The sequence below is a fragment of the Bos taurus genome, chromosome 19 (assembly GCF_002263795.3).
Source record: "Bos taurus isolate L1 Dominette 01449 registration number 42190680 breed Hereford chromosome 19, ARS-UCD2.0, whole genome shotgun sequence".
NCBI lineage: Eukaryota > Metazoa > Chordata > Mammalia > Artiodactyla > Bovidae > Bos > Bos taurus.
Genome location: NC_037346.1, coordinates 5,257,175 through 5,277,178, shown reverse-complemented (window position 1 = coordinate 5,277,178; position 20,004 = coordinate 5,257,175). Strand labels below are relative to the sequence as shown.

The following is a 20,004-nucleotide window of genomic DNA, read 5'->3' as shown; positions in this document are numbered from 1 at the left end:
AATAAAGAAGAGATCATGTGAGCACACAGAAAGATGGTAGCTGCCTACAAGTCAAAAGAAGAGGCCTCAGAATAAAACCTATGTTCCCGGGACCTTGACCTTGGACTTTGTAGCCTCCGAACTGTGAGAAAAACGTTTCTGTTGTTACTCAGTCTGTAGTATTTCGTCATGGCAGCCTGAGTTAGCTAATACAGTTATAAAAATGGATCCAAATTTTGCACACTGGTAAATCAGTTTACTTGACAGAAATTAGATTGACCACACTGAGGTAAATCCATACTCTTCTTTAAAAGATTTTGAATTATTTAAAAGTAAAATCTGCTAATCAGTACAATAAAAATAAATTTCTTTTGAGTGCTAAACCCATCACTTTAGGTAAATCTTCTGTGAGATGGGAGGGCAAAAAGTGTTTCTAAGACAATTTATCCTATTGTTTTTCCTAGCTTCTTTTTAAGTGCATCTATATCTATCTATTAAAATGAATCAGAGTCTATTCTGAAAATGCCTTATAGAGTCATACTTTCTAAAACAGCAGGTAAACAGGTGTCATGTAAAAAGTAAGGCCTGAACACATATTCCTTATTTGCATTTTTCAATCGAACAGAACTTAGTAAGGATCATCAGTATCAAAAGAAGCTAAGAAATATGAGAATTATCTCTCATTTGATCAGGGATGATGATAATTTCTGATAATTCAGTATAAAAACACCTGCAATTATAAACAGTCAATTTTTATTTCTATATATTGATTTGGTTTGACTGATATAGACAACCATACCCAGTAAATCAGATGTCAATTCTGCAAATCTCCCCTTAGCTTTATACCAACATATCCAGCTTTAGGCCCCCAAGCATTTCTTTCTGCTTCATTTAACTATACTAAATTACTGAACAAAAAGAAAAGTTGTTATATTTGGGGATCCTGATAACAAAAGTGCTTAGGTTGGAGACGTGCCAAATACTATGTTGGAATCTGGGGTTTTAGGACTGGAGCTTCAGCAAACCTTTCTAAAATTATGTATTTGTTTTAATTAATAACAGAAAAGAAGATGGATAACAAACTTAAGGAATTAAAAACTCTCAAATTTGAATGAAAAAAGGAGGAACTAGTGAAATCTCTCAAAGAGATTTTCTAATTAAGAAAATTTATTTTCCCACTTTCATTTACACTTTGATTTGACATAATGATCTTTAATGATGTATTTTAATGATTGTTTGTAATACCTTTAACTAAAAATGTTAAATATTTATAACAAAAACAAGTACTTCAAAAGTGTTTAAATGTTGCTTCTACTTTAGGCAATCTCCTCCTAATCTTAATATTTTAATTTCCTTAGAAAGTCATACACCAACACATACATCTAAATATGTGAATTTACAATCTAGAGAGAAATTTCTGACCAGCTCATGTTTTCATACATTCAAAGTAGACAGAATTTAAATTAACCACCTTCTATTAATTATACAAGTAGCTTAATGGAGTTTAATTCTATTTTCATTTTTAGAGTCTTTCATAAAAAAAAAAATGCCAAAATGTTCCAACCACTCTCAATGTTTTGCTTTTCCTCAATACATGTCATGCTCTTTCAACTCCTCACTGCATGTGCACAGGCTATTAACTCTGTCTAAAATTACTAACATTTTCCTTTCTTTTCTGCCTTGTAAACTTCTGCTCATCAAGCTGGAACCAACTTAAAGGGTCTTCCTCTAATTTCCTTGGCAGGATTCATTTCTCCCTCTTCTGTGGTACTTCCGTGGTTTGTACTAGTTTCTGTCATAGCACGTATCACTCTTTCATGGCAAACATGAGTTCCTTGAGTTTTAAATCTTTGTATCACTTTCTGGCACACAGTATAGTCTTTGGTGCACGGTGAATGTTCAACAATATTTTGTTGAGTATGCACATCCCAAGAAGTAAGATTATCTTCAGATTTGTAAAAGCAAGATTGCCTGAAGCGATTCAGGAAAAGAGGTGCACATTAGTAGGAGCGCTTTCAGCTGAAAGTGACAGACCAGCCAACGGCAGGGGCAAACAAGCGGGAGTTAAGCAGCCCAGAGTGTGCCCAGTAATAGCATCAAGGCCTCGGGTTCTACATTTCTACCCCAGTGCAAGCTTGTAGGTGCAGGGCCTCCAAAGCTATAGACGTATCTATACTGAAGACAGGAAGAAAGGAAAAAAAGTGGTCTGAGCTCCATCTGTCCTTATTCGGAAGTTCCTAAGCAGATTTTCGTTCATATGTCATTGGCCAGGAATGGGCTACCCTGAGGAGCAGGAGGTTCAGAAAGCAAGTACCTGGCTTTACAGTTTCTGCTGTGACACACCTGGTAGGACAATCAGTCTGCCACAGATGACAAAACAAAAACAACAAGAGGGTGGATTAAGGTTAGGCAAGAGAGCAAGGCCTGTCAGACTGAGTGTGCCCGGGCCCGTGGGGACCTTAGGGTATCAGCGCAAATAGTTAATAAGTCATGTTGCAATATTTTCTCAAGACTGTGTTGCTTATAGTAGAGAAATAATGAGATATCTGTTTCAACCTTGTATCTCAAAGTTTTTCAGTGCTGTTAAATTATGACAGTTTTTCTTTTATCTTCCAGTCACTACAATACCCTTTTGGTTCCATTGCTGCCATTCAAAATTTCTCAGAGCCAAATCTTAAGTGTTTCATTCCTTGTAAACGCTTGCCTGATTTTAAAACAATTTCTCTCATTGTTCTTTTGAGCTACTGGCACTTTATACCATTCATAAAATAGTTAATATGAAGATATTTAGCATTATGATAATTTGCATAGTTATTTTGTTCCCCTTCTTCCATATACTGCTAGCTCCTTGAGGGGACTGAGTCCTACTAAAACATATTTGGTTCCAAAAAATTTACTTTCTGAGTTGAATATTTAATTCATTTCCTTTCATTTGCTTAGTCAGATGCTTAGTGTTGGTGGGAAGGAAATGGAAGGCAAGACTAACCTGAATAAGAACAAGGCCCCTTCTAGCCTATGGTGACATTAAAAAGAACAAAGGAAAAAAAGGTCCCATTATGGGTTGGAAATGTGCCAGTGCTAGAAAACAGCACCTCCTCTGAGTTGATGCAACTCAGGTGTGGGTCTTGGTAGCTGGCGGCCTTGTGAAAATCATAAAATGGCACTTCTTCCTCTAGGATATGTAGTGCTCTACCTCAAAATCCAGGTGGGCAAACAGCAAGGATCGTATCTCAGCCCCCCGGAACCCCTCGATCTTTGCTGACTGCACAAAATGCTCATGTTCTGTGGCAGACATACAGAGGGGTTTCAGCAGTTTCATTTTCATCTAATATATCTCCAAGTTTTATACGATTTCTCCAGGCTCTGTAGTGATGGGAAACACAGGATAGGTCTGATTGTCCAAAGATCTTCTTCAGAATTGAGCCCAAGTTCGTCTTCTTGTTGTGCTTCAATCTGATAGCCCAAAGACTTAACTTCTGATGCTATATAATACTCACATCTCAAAGCACCGTGCATGTCTCTGGAAGGAAGCTACTTGGTCAGCAACACAAAACTAACAGAATGATGTCTAACTATTTACAGCTAGGGATCACAGACATTGTACTTATTAGACATCTGTGCATATGTACAAAAAAACAGTATTTAAAAATCCAATAAATCAAATCTACTTTAAGGATATAATTTATGGAGACTTGCCTGATGGTCTAGTCGTTAAGAATCTGCATTGCAATTTAGGGGACACAGGTTTGATTCCTGGTTGAGGAACTAAGATACCACAGGCCATGTAGCAACTAAGCCTACACATTGCAAATACTGAAGTCCACGTACTCGGGAGCCCACCTGCCACAACTAGAGTTTGTGCTGCAAGCAAAGGTTCTGTGTGACCCAATGAAGATCCCGCATGTTGCAACCAAGACCCAATGCAGCCAACTAAATCAATAAATATTTATTAACGTAAAACCTAATTTATAAATTCTGGGAGTCTTCATCTCTATTTCCCCCCCTGGATCACTGTCCTTTATTACACTCTATTTTATTACCTCCTCAGTTGAACCACTTGGCATCCCACACTGTTCACAATTTGACTATTAAATATGGAATTTTAATTTGAAAATATTATTCAGTTCAGTTCAGTTCAGTCACTCAGTCATGTCTGACTCTTTGCAACCCCATGAATCGCAGCACGCCAGGCCTCCCTGTCCATCACAAACTCCCAGAGTTTACTCAAACTCATGTACATCGAGTTGGTGATGCCATCCAGCCATCTCGTCCTCTGTCATCCCCTTCTCCTCCTGCCCCCAATCCCTCCCAGCATCAGAGTCTTTTCCAATGAGTCAACTCTGCATGAGGTGGCCAAAGTACTGGAGTTTCAGCTTTAGCATCAGTCCTTCCAAAGAACACCCAGGACCCATCTCCTTTAGGATGGACTGGTTGGACCCCCTTGCAGTCCAAGGGACTCTCAAGAGTCTTCTCCAACACCACAGTTCAAAAGCATCAATTCTTCGGCGCTCAGCTTTCTTCACAGTCCAACTCTCACATCCATACATGACCACTGGAAAAACCATAGCCTTGACTAGACGCACCTCTGTTGGCAAAGTAATGTCTCTGCTTTTGAATATGCTATCTAGATTGGTCATAACTTTCCTTCCAAGGAGTAAGCGTCTTTTAGTTTCATGGCTGCAATCACCATCTGCAGTGATTTTGGAGCCCAAAGAAATCAAGTCTGACACTGTTTCCACTGTGTCCCCATCTATTTGCCATGAAGTGATGGAACCAGATGCCATGATCTTAGTTTTCTGAATGTTGAGCTTTAAGCCAACTTTTTCACTCTCCTCTTTCACTTTCATCAAGAGGCTTCTGAGTTCCTCTTCACTTTCTGTCATAAGGGTGGTGTCATCTGCATATCTGAGGTTATTGATATTTGTCCCAGAAATCTTGATTCCAGCTTGTGCTTCTTCCAGCCCAGTGTTTCTCATGATGTACTCTGCATAGAAGTTAAATAAGCAGGGTGACAATATACAGCCTTGACGTACTCCTTTTCCTATTTGGAACCAGTCTGTTGTTCCATGTCCAGTTCTAACTGTTGCTTCCTGACCTGCATATAGGTTTCTCAAGATGCAGGTCAGGTGGTCCGGTATTCCCATCTCTTTCAGAATTTTCCACAGTTTATTGTGATCCACATAGTCAAGGGCTTTGGCATAGTCAATAAAGGAATTATTATTACTGATAATTAAAGACTTGCAGCTAAATTTATAGAACAGTAGGAACTGATATTTAACATGTAGCAATATTAAAAATTATTATTCCTTGTGTCTTCTAAGTAAGGTTTGGAACTAATTGTAAAGAGAATTTAAGAAAACAAGAGTTGAACCTTTATAATTTATATCATTTTCTACTTGAGAAGTATACTTTATTAACCTTAACTGAGGTTATATTTGAGAATAAAAGTGAGGTAACAATGTTGATTTAAATTTATACGTAATTGTATTCTGAAAAGTTACCAATATGATTATTATATGGTCTTTCCTGATGGCTCAGATGGTAAAGAATCTGCTTGCAATGTGGGAGACCCACGTTTGATCCCTGGGTTGGGCAGATCCCCTGGAGAAGGAATGGCTCCAGTATTCTTGCCTGGAGAATTCAATGGACAGAGGAGCCTGGTGGGCTACAGTCCATGGGGTCATAAAGATACAACTGAGTGACTAATATTTTCATTTTTGTTTATTATTATTATAGCAAAGAAACAAAGGCTGAGTGTAAAAACACAATATGCTTAGAAAAACACATATGGTTAGAAAATTCAAGACATTCAAAGAGTCATTTTCCTTGTTTGAAATATCCAAATAGCAAAATCATGAAAGAAAAGGAGTAAACTTTTATTGTAAGGTTCCATTTATTCAATGATAAGTTTGTTAATGCATTTTGGTAATGGACTTAGGCTGAGTCAAAGTTTACCTTTGTATTGGCTACAGAAGAAGACTAACCATAGGTTAGTTAAAGTATCATATATATATGTGGATATATTATTTTATATTTATATATTTTATTTTAAATAAAAACATATAAATAACACATTCAATTGCCAATCTTTATTAGGTTAGTCTTTTCTTTATTGATAACTCCTTTGATAGGGGTCTGTGTTGTTTTTCTTGTAGAAACCACACTCAAAATGCATCAGCTATCATTTCCAGTTTCAGGTTTTTTAAAGTAGATTGAGAATTAAGAACAGTTGTGAAACAACTGAAGAGCAAAAGAATCCTTCTAGACTTTTATAATTTTCCTTCAGTCTGTTACAAATGACTCTTACATCTGTGCTGTGTGCTCAGTCACTAAGTTGTAGCCAACTCTCTGCGACCCCATGGACTGTAGCCTGCCAGGTTTTTCTGTCCATAGGCTTTTCCAGGCAAGAGTACTGGAGTGGGTTGCCATTTCCTCCTCCATGGGATCTTCCTGACCCAGGGATCAAACCTGCATCCCCTACATTGGCAGAAAGATTCTTTATGCCACTGAGCTACCTGGTAAGCCTTTCTTACATCTAATCAATAACAATATGAATTCACCATTATCAAATCTCTAAAGGATTCAACTTAGTTTTTGTAAAATCAACTTTTTATTTCCACATTCACATTTCATCAAATTACAAAAATTACAATTAATTTACAGTGGCAAGTACAGTTGGCATTAATCATTTTGGAAACAATCAACTCTGATATACATTTTAACTGGTAGCAGTTTAAGATCATGGTAGTACTAGAGAGGGACCTATTAAGATTGGTTAAGATAGTTTCTACGTTGGAGAAAGTGGTTCTAAAAAAAAAAAAAATATATATATATATATAAAATACTTGCTATCTAAAAATATATACTGTTTCTATATTTAGAACTTTATACTTACAATTCTATAAAGTGGTTCTGTAATAGATATATAAAAGATATATACATACATGTATTATATATCATATACTATAAAATATGGGGTTTCCCAGGTGGCGCTGGTGGTAAAGAATCTGCCTGCCAATGCAGGAGATGCAAAAGATGCGGGTTTGGGAAGGTCCCCTATGGTAGGAAGGGGCAACCCACTTCAGTATTCTACCTGGAAAATTCCATGGACAGAGGAGCCTGGCAGGCTACAGTCCATGGGATCACGGAGTCAGAGATGACTGAGCTACTGAGCACAACACTATATAAGGTAAAAGAAATACATAAAACAGAAAAATATATACATTAATGATTATGGAGTTTTTTACAATTTGCTGAGAATAATTTTTAAAAATTTATCTACCAGGATAATTACCTCAAGTATATGCTTTTTTGGAAGCAACCTAAATGTTCATTGACAGAGGAACGGATAAAGAAGAAGTGGTACAACATATAAAATGAAATATTACTCAGCCATTAAAAAGAATGAAATAACGCCATTTGTAGCAACATGGATGAGAGTGTCATACTAAGTCAAATAGACAAGAAAAAATATCATATGATATCCCTTATATGGGGAATCTAAAAAAAAATGAAACAAATGAACTTACAAATAGAAAGAAACTCATAGACAAAGACAAGGAACTTACAGTGGCTGGAGGGGAAGGGATAGTTAGGGAGTTCGGGATGGTCATATACATACAGTTCAGTTCAGTCGCTCAGTCGTGAATGACTCTGTGACTCCATGGACTGCAGCATGCCAGGCTTCCCTGTCCATCATTAAATCCCAGAGCTTACTCAAACTCATGTCCATTGAGTCAGTGATGCCATCTAACCATCCCATTCTCTGTCTTGCCCTTCTCCTTCCGCCTTCAATCTCTCCCAGCATTAGGGCCTTTACAAATGAGGCAATTCTTCACATCAGGTGGCCAAAGTATTGGAGCTTCAGCATCAGTCCTTCCAATGAATATTCAGGACTGATTTCCTTTAGGATGGACTGGTTGGATCTCTTTGCTGTCCAAGGGACTCTCAAGAGTCTTCTCCAAAAACACAGTTCAAAAGCATCAATTCTTTGGCACTCAGCTTTCTTTATAGTCCAATTCTCACATTCATACATGACTACTGGAAAAACAATAGCTTTGACAAGACAGACCTTTGCTGGAAAAGTAATGTTTCTGCTTTTTAATATGCTGTCTAGGTTGGTCATAGCTTTTCTTTCAAGGAACAAGAGTCGTTTAATTTCATGGCTGCAATCACCATCTGCAGCGATTGTGGAGCCCCCAAAAATAAGGTCTGTCACTGTTTCCCCATCTATTTGCCATGAAGTGATGGGACCGGATGCCATGATCTTAGTTTTCTGAAAGTTGAGTTTTAAGCCAACTTTTTCACTCTCATCAAGAGGCTCTTTAGTTCTTCTTCGCTTTCTGCCATAAGGGTGGTGCTATCTGTGAATCTGAGGTTATTGGTATTTATCCTGGCAATCTTGATTCCAGCTTGTGCTTCATCCAGCCCAGCATTTCACATGGTGTACTCTGCATAGAAGTTAAATAAGTAGGGTGACAATATATAGCCTTGACATACTCCTTTCCCGATTTGGAACCAGTCTGCTGTTCCATGTCCAGTTCTAATGGTTGCTTCCTGATCTGCATACAGATTTCTCAGGAGGCAGGTCAGGTGGTCCAGTATTCCCATTTCTTGAAGAATTTTCCACAGTTTATTGTGATCCACACAGTCAAGGCTTTGGCATAGTCAATAAAGTAGAAGCAGATGCTTTTCTGGAACTCTCTTGCTTTTTCCATGATCCAGCAGATGTTGGCAATTTGATCTCTGGTTCCTGTGTCTTTTCTAAAACCAGCTTGAACATCTGGAAGTTCACAGTTCATGTACTGTTGAAGCCTGACTTGGAGAAGTTTGGGCATTACTTTACTAGCATGTGAGATGAGTGCAATTGTGTGGTAGTTTGAGCATTCTTTGGCATTGCCTTTCTTTTGGATTGGAATGAAAACTGACCTTTTCCAGTCCTGTGGCCACTGCTGAGTTTTCCAAATTTGCTGGCATATTGAGTGCAGCACTTTCACAGCATCAACTTTTAGGACTTGAAATAGCTCAACTGGAATTCCATCACCTCCACTAGCTTTGTTCGTAGTGATGCTTCCTAAGGGCCACTTGATTTCACATTCCAGGATATCTGGCTCTAGCTGAGTGATCACACCATTGTGATTATCTGGGTTGTGAAGATCTTTTTTGTATAGTTCTTCTGTGTATTCTTGCCACCTCTTCTTAGTATCTTCAGATTCTGTTAGGTCCCTACCATTTCTGTCCTTTATTGTGCCCATCTTTGCATGAAATATTCTCTTGGTATTTCTAATTTTCCTGAAGAGATCTCTAGTCTTTCCCATTCTATTGTTTTCCTCTATTTCTTTGCATTGATTACTGAGGAAGGCTTTCTTATCTCTCCTTGCTGTTCTTCGGAATTCTGCATTCAAATAGGTATATCTTTCCTTTTCTCCTTTGCTTATGGCTTCTCTTCTTTTCACAGCCATTTGTAAGGCCTACTCAGATAACCATTTAGCCTTTTTTCATTTCTTTTTCTTGGGGATGGTCTTGATCCCTGCCTCCTCTACAATGTCACAAACCTCTGTCCATAGTTCTTCATGTACATACTACTATATTTAAAATGGATAGCCAACAAGGATCTATTGTATAGCACATGGAACTCTGTTCAATGCTATGTGGCAGCCTGGATGGGAGGGGGATTTAGGGGAGAATGGATCTATGTATGCATATGGGTAAGTCCGTTCGCTGCTCACCTGAAACTATCACAATGTTGTTAATTGGCTATACCCCAATATAAAATAAGTTAAAAAATAGTATATGCTGTTAAAAGCTTTCAGTTTTTCCTGGTTTCCACAATACTATACACACATAGTGTTGTACCTAAATTTAGAAAATGAAAAATGTCATCTAAATTTTTAAAAGATCATTCCTTTTTAGTTCAGTTTCTTCTTTCTCTGTAGCCATGTAAATATTCCTAGGGTTCAGTCTTGCATCCCCTTCTTTTCCCTACTATATTCTCATCCCAGGTGATCTTACCACTTTCACAGCTTTAAAAATTCTATACATGCTGGTGACTCTCACATTTATTTCTCCAGGACAGCCTTTCTTCTGACCTTAGGCTAGTATAAGCAATTCCCCAATAATATTTCCACCACATGCTTCACAGGAAAATTTCATATAATTTTTCTAAAATTAAGTTTTATTTTTCAAAAGCTGACCCTCCTTAACTGTCCCCATCTCCCTAAATGAACCTATCCTGGTCTCCTTTCATTCCTTTGAGTAGGCAGCTCTTTGCCTCAGCCTAGAATGCTCTCTCCTTGGGTCGTTAAGACAGTTGACTCTTAGTTGTCTTTCAAGTTTCTACTTAAATCTTACCACAGAGACAGTCCACTCTTTCCTCTCCCAGTTTCCTCTATGAGGGTAGGGATCATTTTGTTTCATTCGTTCCTAGAAAACGCCTGACACATCATTGATCCTCAGAAATGTTTGCTGAATAAATAAATGATACTATGTTCGTATTCTTTAGGACATTTACCATAATTTGTAAGCATATAATTAAACTTTAAAAACTATCACTCATTATCAGAGAAATGCAAATCAAAACCACTATGAGGTACCATTTCACGCCAGTCAGAATGGCTGCGATCCAAAAGTCTACAAGCAATAAATGCTGGAGAGGGTGTGGAGAAAAGGGAACTCTCTTACACTGTTGGTGGGAATGCAAACTAGTACAGCCACTATGGAGAACAGTGTGGAGATTCCTTAAAAAACTGGAAATAGAACTGCCTTATGATCCAGCAATCCCACTGCTGGGCATACACACTGAGGAAACCAGAAGGGAAAGAGACACGTGTACCCCAATGTTCATCGCAGCACTGTTTATAATAGCCAGGACATGGAAGCAACCTAGATGCCCATCAGCAGATGAATGGATAAGAAAGCTGTGGTACATATACAAAATGGAGTATTACTCAGCCATTAAAAAGAATACATTGAATCAGTTCTAATGAGATGGATGAAACTGGAACCTATTATACAGAGTGAAGTAAGCCAGAAAGAAAAACACCAATACAGTATACTAACGCATATATATGGAATTTAGAAAGATGGTAACAATAACCCTGTGTACAAGACTGCAAAAGAGACACCGATGTATAGATCAGTCTTATGGACTCTGTGGGAGAGGGAAAGGGTGGGGAGATTTGGGAGAATAGCATTGAAACATGTATAATATCATGTATGAAACAAGTCGCCAGTTCAGGTTCGATGCACGGTACTGGATGCTTGGGGCTGGTGCACTGGGACGACCCAGAGGGAGGGTAGGGTAGGGAGGAGGGAGGAGGGTTCAGGATGGGGAACGCGGGTATACCTGTGGTGGATTCATTTCGATATTTGGCAAAACTAATACAATATTGTAAAGTTTAAAAATAAAATAAAATAAAATAAAAATAAATAAATAAAAAATAAAAACTATCCAATTACTCTCTACATGGTTCCAGTAAGGCTATGTCTCCCATCCCCACTCAACATACAGTGTGGGTTCTCAATCAGAATTTGTTGAAGAAAGGAAAGGATGGGGAAGAAGGAACAGAAATGGAGATGCGATTAAGGGAGAGAACAGAGCCTGAAGGAGAATGCTGCACAGTGATGCTCTGGGCCTATGGTGAGAGTCAAACACAAGCTCTAGCCACTCAACTAATCATTCGGTCGTTCTGCCCACATAAATGTACATGTCTATACCTAGATGAGCCAGTATTTCATTGGTAATACAGATGTTTGATATTATTTAGATATAGCTGCAACTATCATTCTATTTTATTGTGTAGCCAATTCGGATAGACCTATACTTCTTTGATATGCATAATATTTAAAATCTGCTGTGCTATTTAGTCAAGAACGGAGTGTTGGGAAGCCTTGACCATGTGATGCATGTGCAATCAATTTATCTGGTTTCCTAGCAGTAATATTATAGCACAATGGCTGTTATTTCACAACTAGTCTTTTTTATACTAAGGGCTGAGCCAAGAGGAAAGGCTACAGTATGACAGACATACTATACCATACTAGTTTCAGAGGTGTAACAGTGATTTGATATTTTTATACATTAAGCAATAATTAACATCAAGTCCAATTACCATCCATCACCATAAAAACTTGTTACAATATTATGTCTGTTATAACTCAAGTTTTAAGATAAATAAAAGATATTTCACAGAAATAAATAATCTCACAATAATAAAACAAAAAAAAAAAAAAAGAAAGGCTACAGTATGGCTGAAATCTGCCAATGTCACTTCACATAGGACAGAACTGAACAGGTGTTTCCAGGGTGTAAATGCTCATTTAAAAAAATGAAATTATAATAGTACATTGCAATAACAAGAAAAATTCTTTGAAGAGAACAGATTAAAAATACTCAGTACAAATAAAGGTCACAGTTTCTGCCTACTAAGAATTTCAAGGTTACACCAGACTAAGAAATAAGAAAATCCTTTATGTATACAAAAAAGCATATTATTTAAAAAAAATTTAAGGAGTGAATTTTTAAATATCTCCCAAGCAATTTCCTCCTAGGAAGATTCTTAATTATACCTAACTTATTAGCTCATCTGGAATATAAATAGCACTATGTACTTTTTCTTTATTAACAAAGGTTTTGATGAAAAAGAACCCTTCCACAGATAGTGTCTCTACACAGCTGACTCACATTTTAGTATTGTGGTAGGGGCACAGAGAGGGACTACACTAGTTTCACACAGGAAATACTACGGAGATTCGAAATCTAGGTCACATAACAGAGCACTGCTACGACAGGATCATAAAGGCTCAGTGTTTTGTTAACTTCCACTCAAATAAGTAAACCATGTTTAAACAAAAGTTGACTAAACAGAAAAGAGCATACTTGCTGGCCTGTGCATTCCAATAGACTGGCTTGCATTCATGGTTTTCTGAATGTGATATTATGGTAAACACAACCTCTGTGCTGCCATTTAGGCACAATGGCCTTTGGAAACAATAAAATACCACAAAATACATTGACAATAAAATATTTAAGCTATACTCTCAAATGCAAACATTCCAAAGTAATGTTTTGAGTACATTTATCAGGTCTTTGGGAAATAGCAAATCTCCTTTAAGCATTTAAAAAATACGTTTATAAATGTGTATGTTTCAGTAAGGGCTTCCCTTGTGGCTTAGCTGGTAAAGAATCCACCTACAATGCGAGAGAGCTGGGTTCGATCCCTGGGTTGGGAAGATTCCCCTGGAGAAGGGAATGGTTGGCTACTGACTCCAGTATTCTTGCCTGGGAAATCTCACAGACAGAGGAGCCTGGTGGGCTACAGTCCATGAGGTCACAAAAAGTTGAACACAACTGAATGACTAACATACACACACACAACAAAACACACAAGAGAACTAGGAAATTGACAGCTATGCTGGATTAAGAACGTCGATGCTTTTTGTTATTCAGATCTCTAGGAAGTCATATTACAAATTGATATATTTTTCTTATTTTTGGATTAGAAAAAAGAACTAGATGATTTAAGAACTATGTTTAATATATTGCATTTATATTTTTAAAAAGCGCCAATCTGTTTCCTAAGGAAGTCTTTGAAGGTTGATTTACTGCAAGATACTTAGAAAAACCTGCAGCAGCCTGTTTCCTTAAGTTAGTCAATTCACCATCATCTCAAGCAACAAAACAAGAGCATTTTGTTGTTTATAAAAACTTTACAACCCATAGCATAGTAATGCATTTCACAGAACCTTGTCAGTAACCTTATCAATAAAGACAGATCCACTTTTGGATAAAATGTACCTTACATTACTAGAACATAGTAATATGTTTTCAGAAAAGAGTAAGGTTGATAAAAACCTTGCTCACAAAGAAAGAATATTATAGATACTTCAACTATTTTATTCTGAGTCCTAAACAGGAGAGTAATTGAAAGGGTGCCAAACACTCAAAATCAAGTTTGGTTCTGGGAAATACGACTGTAATTGTCACACCCAAGTGCCCCATTGAGTTTGACTGGGAGAACTAGGGGCTTAGTTTTGTTTTCAGTCATGAAGTCCTGAGAGAGCTGTTGCATCTATTATATCTGTGTTCTTCTGCCTTGATGCTATTTGAGCAATTACTTTAATCAAAAGGCTAACATGACCATTTTTCTTAACCTCCCCTTTCTTTAAAGATAACCTTGAAATAAATTCAAATACTTTCCTGAAGAAAACAAAAGAGAAAACTGTTTTCCCTTGAAGTCTCTATTACTTAAATAGTCCACATTTAACCTAGTCTTAGAAACATTGCTGTCACAACAGTCTGCACATAACATGACTGTGATGTGGTGCCCGAAGGGACATCTTACTTTAACAGCCCAGCCAGGCACTTGATTATCACTGTATGGTAAATGGCTTCAGAATAATAACTCTGATACAGACAATCAAATGCTTTCATTAGTTTACTGTCCTTTTTTATTTAGAGCAGAGTCAGGCCATATTTTACTTTAACATGGGGGTGCAGTGCAACTTTAAGGCCATTGTAGACAACTATAATCCTCAACTGGGTTCCTCAGTTTCTCATATTAGCTTAGTATCTAGGAGAGGTGGCTCCCAACCTAGATTTTATTTGGAAACAGTATTTGCACCTTAAAACCAAGGACAAAAGTACAAAACATCAGAAAGTGATGAGAAGTCTTGCAATGAGTGCCAGTGGAGGGGGAAAATACAACAAGTAAGTTTGGAAAGAAAGGTGGAAAGAGTATGGGATCAACTCTGTTTTATATGCCAGGTATCAGGACAAATTGGCTTATAAAAGAATTATTTGTTCCTGTACTTTATAGGTGAAGAGACTGAGGTGCAGACTGGTTATGAAACTCATCAAGATCATGTTGCTGATAAGAGGCAGAGATGGGATTTGAACCCAAGTAATCTGATTCTCAAGCTCTTGCTTTTAGCTACTATATTCCTCCTTCTATTACGTAAGAAATAACATAAAAGTGTTAGAAGTTTTAAGAAGCTGAATAAAAGACTGAAAGTGAAAATGTAAACAATGATGGCCTCTTGGTGGTGGATTATGAGCAATTTCTCCTACTTATTCCTTCTTTTCAAAATAACAAAAATAAAAGTTCAACACATTTTTATGTCAGCAGACAATAACATAAAAATATTGCTGTCCTAACTAACATTTTCCCTTTGATCTTAGAACTTTGTAATGTAAAAAACCGCACGTGCTACATCGACACTTTGTTGACAGCTCACAGAGCACGCTGCATCCCGCACCAGAAAGGCACAGAAACCTGGGCGCAGGCGCGGATGTGTTTAAACTAAGTAACTTCTACCGTATGTTGTAGGATCAGTATAGATTCATTTCAATGTCCTATACCTTTTCCCCTTAATCCAACACCTTTTAAACTACAGAGTTACATAATTGATATTTACAAAATGACCAAGAGGTCCTTAGAGATGCTGAAATGCCTTATGAATCACAGAGGAAAGATTCAACTGACATTCAAGACAGTGTTGGTGTAAAATGTATTCCTGCCTTCACCAATCTACTGAAGCTTCTCTCTTAAAGGTCACAAATGCTTACCATCACAGCCAATCTATTTTTCACATGTTTCCCTCCTGTTATCAGCATTTAGAACTGTTTAACACTCCCTTCTTGAAACTCTCTTCTCCCGGAGCTTTAAGTCCTGCCTGACTGCCCCCATCTGGACCCTCTCCTGAGCTCGTCACAGAAGGGCTTTTCCTTCTTCTCCTGTTACATCCTTTGGCTGCAACCTTAGGGCTTCAACGATCAGGAAGACAATCAATTATTCCTTACATAGCATCTCCAATCGTGACCTGTTTTCCCATCTCCCTCTCAATGCCTACTAGCATTTCTAATGTCTGATACAAAACTTGTCTTACTTCTTTCCCAATCTGTCTTTCCTTCTGAGTTCCTTGTGACTTTTAATGGTTCTACCAAACTCCAATAATTCAGGTGTGAAATTCATGTTATTTTTACTTTATTTTCTTGTTTCTCTCTTCAACTGCTGTTTAATTCTACACAGGGTACCTCTAGGATTCTATTCATTTATTTACTTAACCCACACTGAATAAATGCTGTAGTAGATTCAGGGGCTACGGTGGTGAACAACACAAGAGAGGACCCTACCTTCCTGAAGTGCATGTGCTGAGGGGCAGACACAATTTCAGATGGCAAAGCAGTGCTACTAAAAAAACATGGGTACAGACAGATTATGAGTGACTGGTAGTGATAATGGGGGCTAGCATTTTAGTAGAGTGGCCAGGAAAAGCCTCTTTCAAAAGAAGACATGAGAGCACGGACCTGAACGAAATGAAGGAGTAAGTCTTGTGAAGATCTAAATGGAAAGGATTCTCGGGAGTTGGAAAAGCCAGTGCAAAGGCACTGGCATAGAAATGAGCTTGGCATGTCTGAAGAACTATAAAAAGATCAGTGAGACTCATGTAAATAAGCAGGAGAAGGGTAGTAGACAGCTAGTCAGGGCCAGAGATGAAGGGTCTTATAAACCATGGTAAGGTGTTTGGCTCTTATTCTAAGTGTGATGGGAAGTCACTGGAGAGTTCTGACTTGGAGAGTGATGTGGCATGATTTATGTATTAAAGACCAGGAGAGAACAGACTGCAGAGGAAAAATAATATATTGCTCATTAAATTAAAAAAAATTAACCATGTTCTTAGGCAATACACTGGAGAAGGCAATGGCACCCCACTCCAGTACTCTTGCCTGGAAAATCCCATGGGCGGAGGAGCCTGGTAGGCTGCAGTCCACGGGGTCGCGAAGAGTCGGACACGACTGAGCGACTTCACTTTCACTTTTCACTTCCATGCATTGGAGAAGGAAATGGCAACCCACTCCAGTGTTCTTGCCTGGAGAATCCCAGGGATAGGGGAGCCTGGTGGGCTGCCATCTATGGGGTTGCACAGAGTCGGACACGACTGAAGCGACTTAGCAGTAGCAGTAGGCAATATACATGCCCCTGAACATTTATTAATTCATCTTTTTTTTTTTTTAAAGGCTTCAATTTAACAGATATGTAATTTCCTAATTCATAAATAATAACATTATGAGTTGAAATACTTTCACTTCTTTAGTTTAGATTAAAAATTACCATGCTTCTGATATGGACAGTAAAAGCAATGAAGTATATATATTTTGTTCATTTTATACTTACATGTTACACAAATGAAACCAAAACTTTGGAGTATTTGTTATCAGTAATGTCCAACAAAGCAATTAAGAATTAATTAATGAGAGTATGTATAAAGGATTCACAAATTCTTAGTAATGAGGTACAATGTAGCAGGCATTCAATGTACTGAACAGGAATGAATAATGTAAAAATTATGTTTCCACTAGAAGTCTACAAAGAGGGAAGCTGACAATAAAGTGAATAAAAGATAAAGGCATTCCAATTATTGTCAGGTTATAAAAGGCTTGTACTTTTATGTGATGTGAAGATAGAAAATGGAGACATAACAAATGAGTCCATTATGTCAGTATCATTTGGAATCAGACAATTAAGCTTTTGGCATTTATCAACACTGAAGAGGACTCATATTAAATTAAACATGTCAATTATACCTCAATAAAAAAAAGAAACTAAACACAAGTATGCAGACTGAGAAGGAAAAAAGAATTATAGAATTATTGGTATTCATGTTAGGCTTTACAGATTTCTTTTATGAACAAAGAGCAATTCACTCATCTCTGGACTCTCAGTGCTCATTTACTTTCCTGTACATAAATAAATGAGTGTCATGATCACCTTTTCATTACCAAAAATCTAGGAAGGAAAAGAACCACAGTAAGGAGGGATAATGACTTTTCTTCTTTCTCACTGGATTTATAGGTGAGGTAAGTTAACAAGGAGCAGTCATCAGTCACTGAGCATCAGCTATGTGTCAGGCACTGTGATCAGTATTGGGAGTGTGACATGTGAATGAGAGGACGCCCCGGGAGGAGGGAGAGTGGTTTCTCTCGGGAAGATTCGCGACACCATGTCTAATGTAGCAGCTGTGTGCTTCTGGAGGCTCCTGTCTTCATTACAGTTGTAAAGGGGCATCCGTCAGTTCCCCTCGAACTTCCTTCAATTGGATAGAAAAGAGTTAAAGAAACAGGGGAGACAGAAAAGAGTCACCCCATGAGGTGATTCAAAACTCTACAAATGTAACTTGTATCTCTTACTTTAATCGAAGGAAATGTTTTCATTCCGGAGAAAGTTCCAGCATTGCTCCTTTGACAGTCATTCTCTCAGCTAGGAAGGTAGAAGCAATGGCACTAGCATATGATATTAGTCTTCTATTGCTGTTAAACAGACTACTGTGTACTTGGCAGCTCAGAATAATACATATAATTTTAATCTCACAGTTTATACAGGTTGGGAATCTGAGTGAGGCTTAGCTGAGTCCTCTGCTTTGAGTGAGATGAGACCACAGTCTCATCTGAGGCTTAACCGGGAAGGCTTTGGTATTATTAACAGAATTCAGTTCCTTGTGGTTAAAGGATTGAACCCAGGTCGGTAGGTGCCCAGTATGCTACTAGAGAAGAGTGGAGAAATAACTCCAGAGAGAATGAAGAGCCGGAGTAAAGGTGAAAACAACTCCCAGTTGTGGATGTCACTCGTGTTGGGAGTAAAGTCTGATGCTGTAAAGAGCAATACTGCATAGGAACCTGGAATGTCAGGTCCATGAATCAAGGTAAATTGGAAGTGGTGAAACAGGAGACGGCAAGAGTGAACATTGACAGTTTAGGAATCAGTGAACTAAGATGCACTGGAGTGGGTGAATTTAACTCAGATGACCATTATACCTACTACTGTGGGCAAGAATCCCTTAGAAGAAATGGAGTAGCCCTCATAGTCAACAAGAGTCCAAAATGCAGTACTTGGGGGCAACCTCAAAAATGACAGAAATGATCTCTGTTCGTTGCTAAGGCAAATAATTCAATATCACAGTAATCCAAGTCTATGCCCTAAGCACTAATGCTGAAGAAGCTGAAGTTGAATGGTTCTATGAAGACCTACAAGACCTTCTCAAACTAACACCAAAAAAAGATATCCTTTTCATGATAGGGGACTGGAACCCAAAAGAAAGAAGTCAAGAGATACCTGGAGTAACAGGCAAGTTTGGCCTTGGAGTACAAAATGAAGCAGGGCAAAGGCTAACAGAGTTTTGCCAAGAGAACACACTGGTCATAGCAAACACCCTCTTCCAACAACATAAGACATGACTCTACACATGGACATCACCAGATGGTCAGCACCAAAATCAAAATGATAGTATTTTTTGCAGCCGAAGATGGAGAAGCTCTATACAGTTAGCAAAAACAAGACTGAGAGCTGACTGTGGCTCAGATCATGAACTCCTTATTGCCAAATTCAGACTTAAAATGAAGAAAGTAGGGAAAACCACTAGACCTTTCAGGTATGACCTAAATCAAATCCCTTAGCATTACACAGTGGAAGTGAGAAATAGGTGCAATGGATTACATCTGGTAGACAGAGTGCCTGAAGAACTATGGATGGAGCTTCATGACACTGTACAGGAGGCAGAGATTAAGACCATCCCCAAGAAAAAGAAATGAAAAATTGTCTAAGGAGGCCTTACAAATAGCAGAGAAAAGAAGAGAAGCTAAAGGCAAAGGAGAAAAGGAAAGATACATCCATCTGAATGCAGAGTTCTACAATAGCAAGGAGAGATAAGAAAGCCTTCCTCCGTGATCAATGCAAAGAAATTGAGGAAAACAATAGAATGGGAAAGACTAGAGATCTCTTCAAGAAAATTAGAGATACCAAGGGAACATTTCATGCAAAGATGGGCACAATAAAGGACAAAAACAGTACAGACCTAACAGAAGTAGAAGAAATTAAGAAGAGGTGGCAAGAATACATAGAACTACACACAAAAATATTTTAATGACCCAGATAACCATGATGGTGTGATCACTCACCTAGAGTCAGACATCCTGGAGTGCGAAGTCAGGTGCGCTTTAGGAAGCATCACTACAAACAAAGCTAGTAGAGG

General features: G+C 38.1%; 1 protein-coding gene across 9 annotated transcripts in view; it reads right to left on the bottom strand.

The window, feature by feature from the left end:
• The window catches only part of STXBP4 (syntaxin binding protein 4), a 247,550-nt gene that overhangs the window by 60,509 nt on the left and 167,037 nt on the right, over positions 1–20,004 (bottom strand). The window contains exon 17 of one of the 9 annotated variants that reach the window (XM_024980297.2): positions 10,837–18,066. Within the exon in view, the coding sequence (XP_024836065.1) occupies positions 18,065–18,066 (2 nt within the window). The 3' untranslated portion in view covers positions 10,837–18,064. 9 annotated transcript variants of the gene reach the window in all.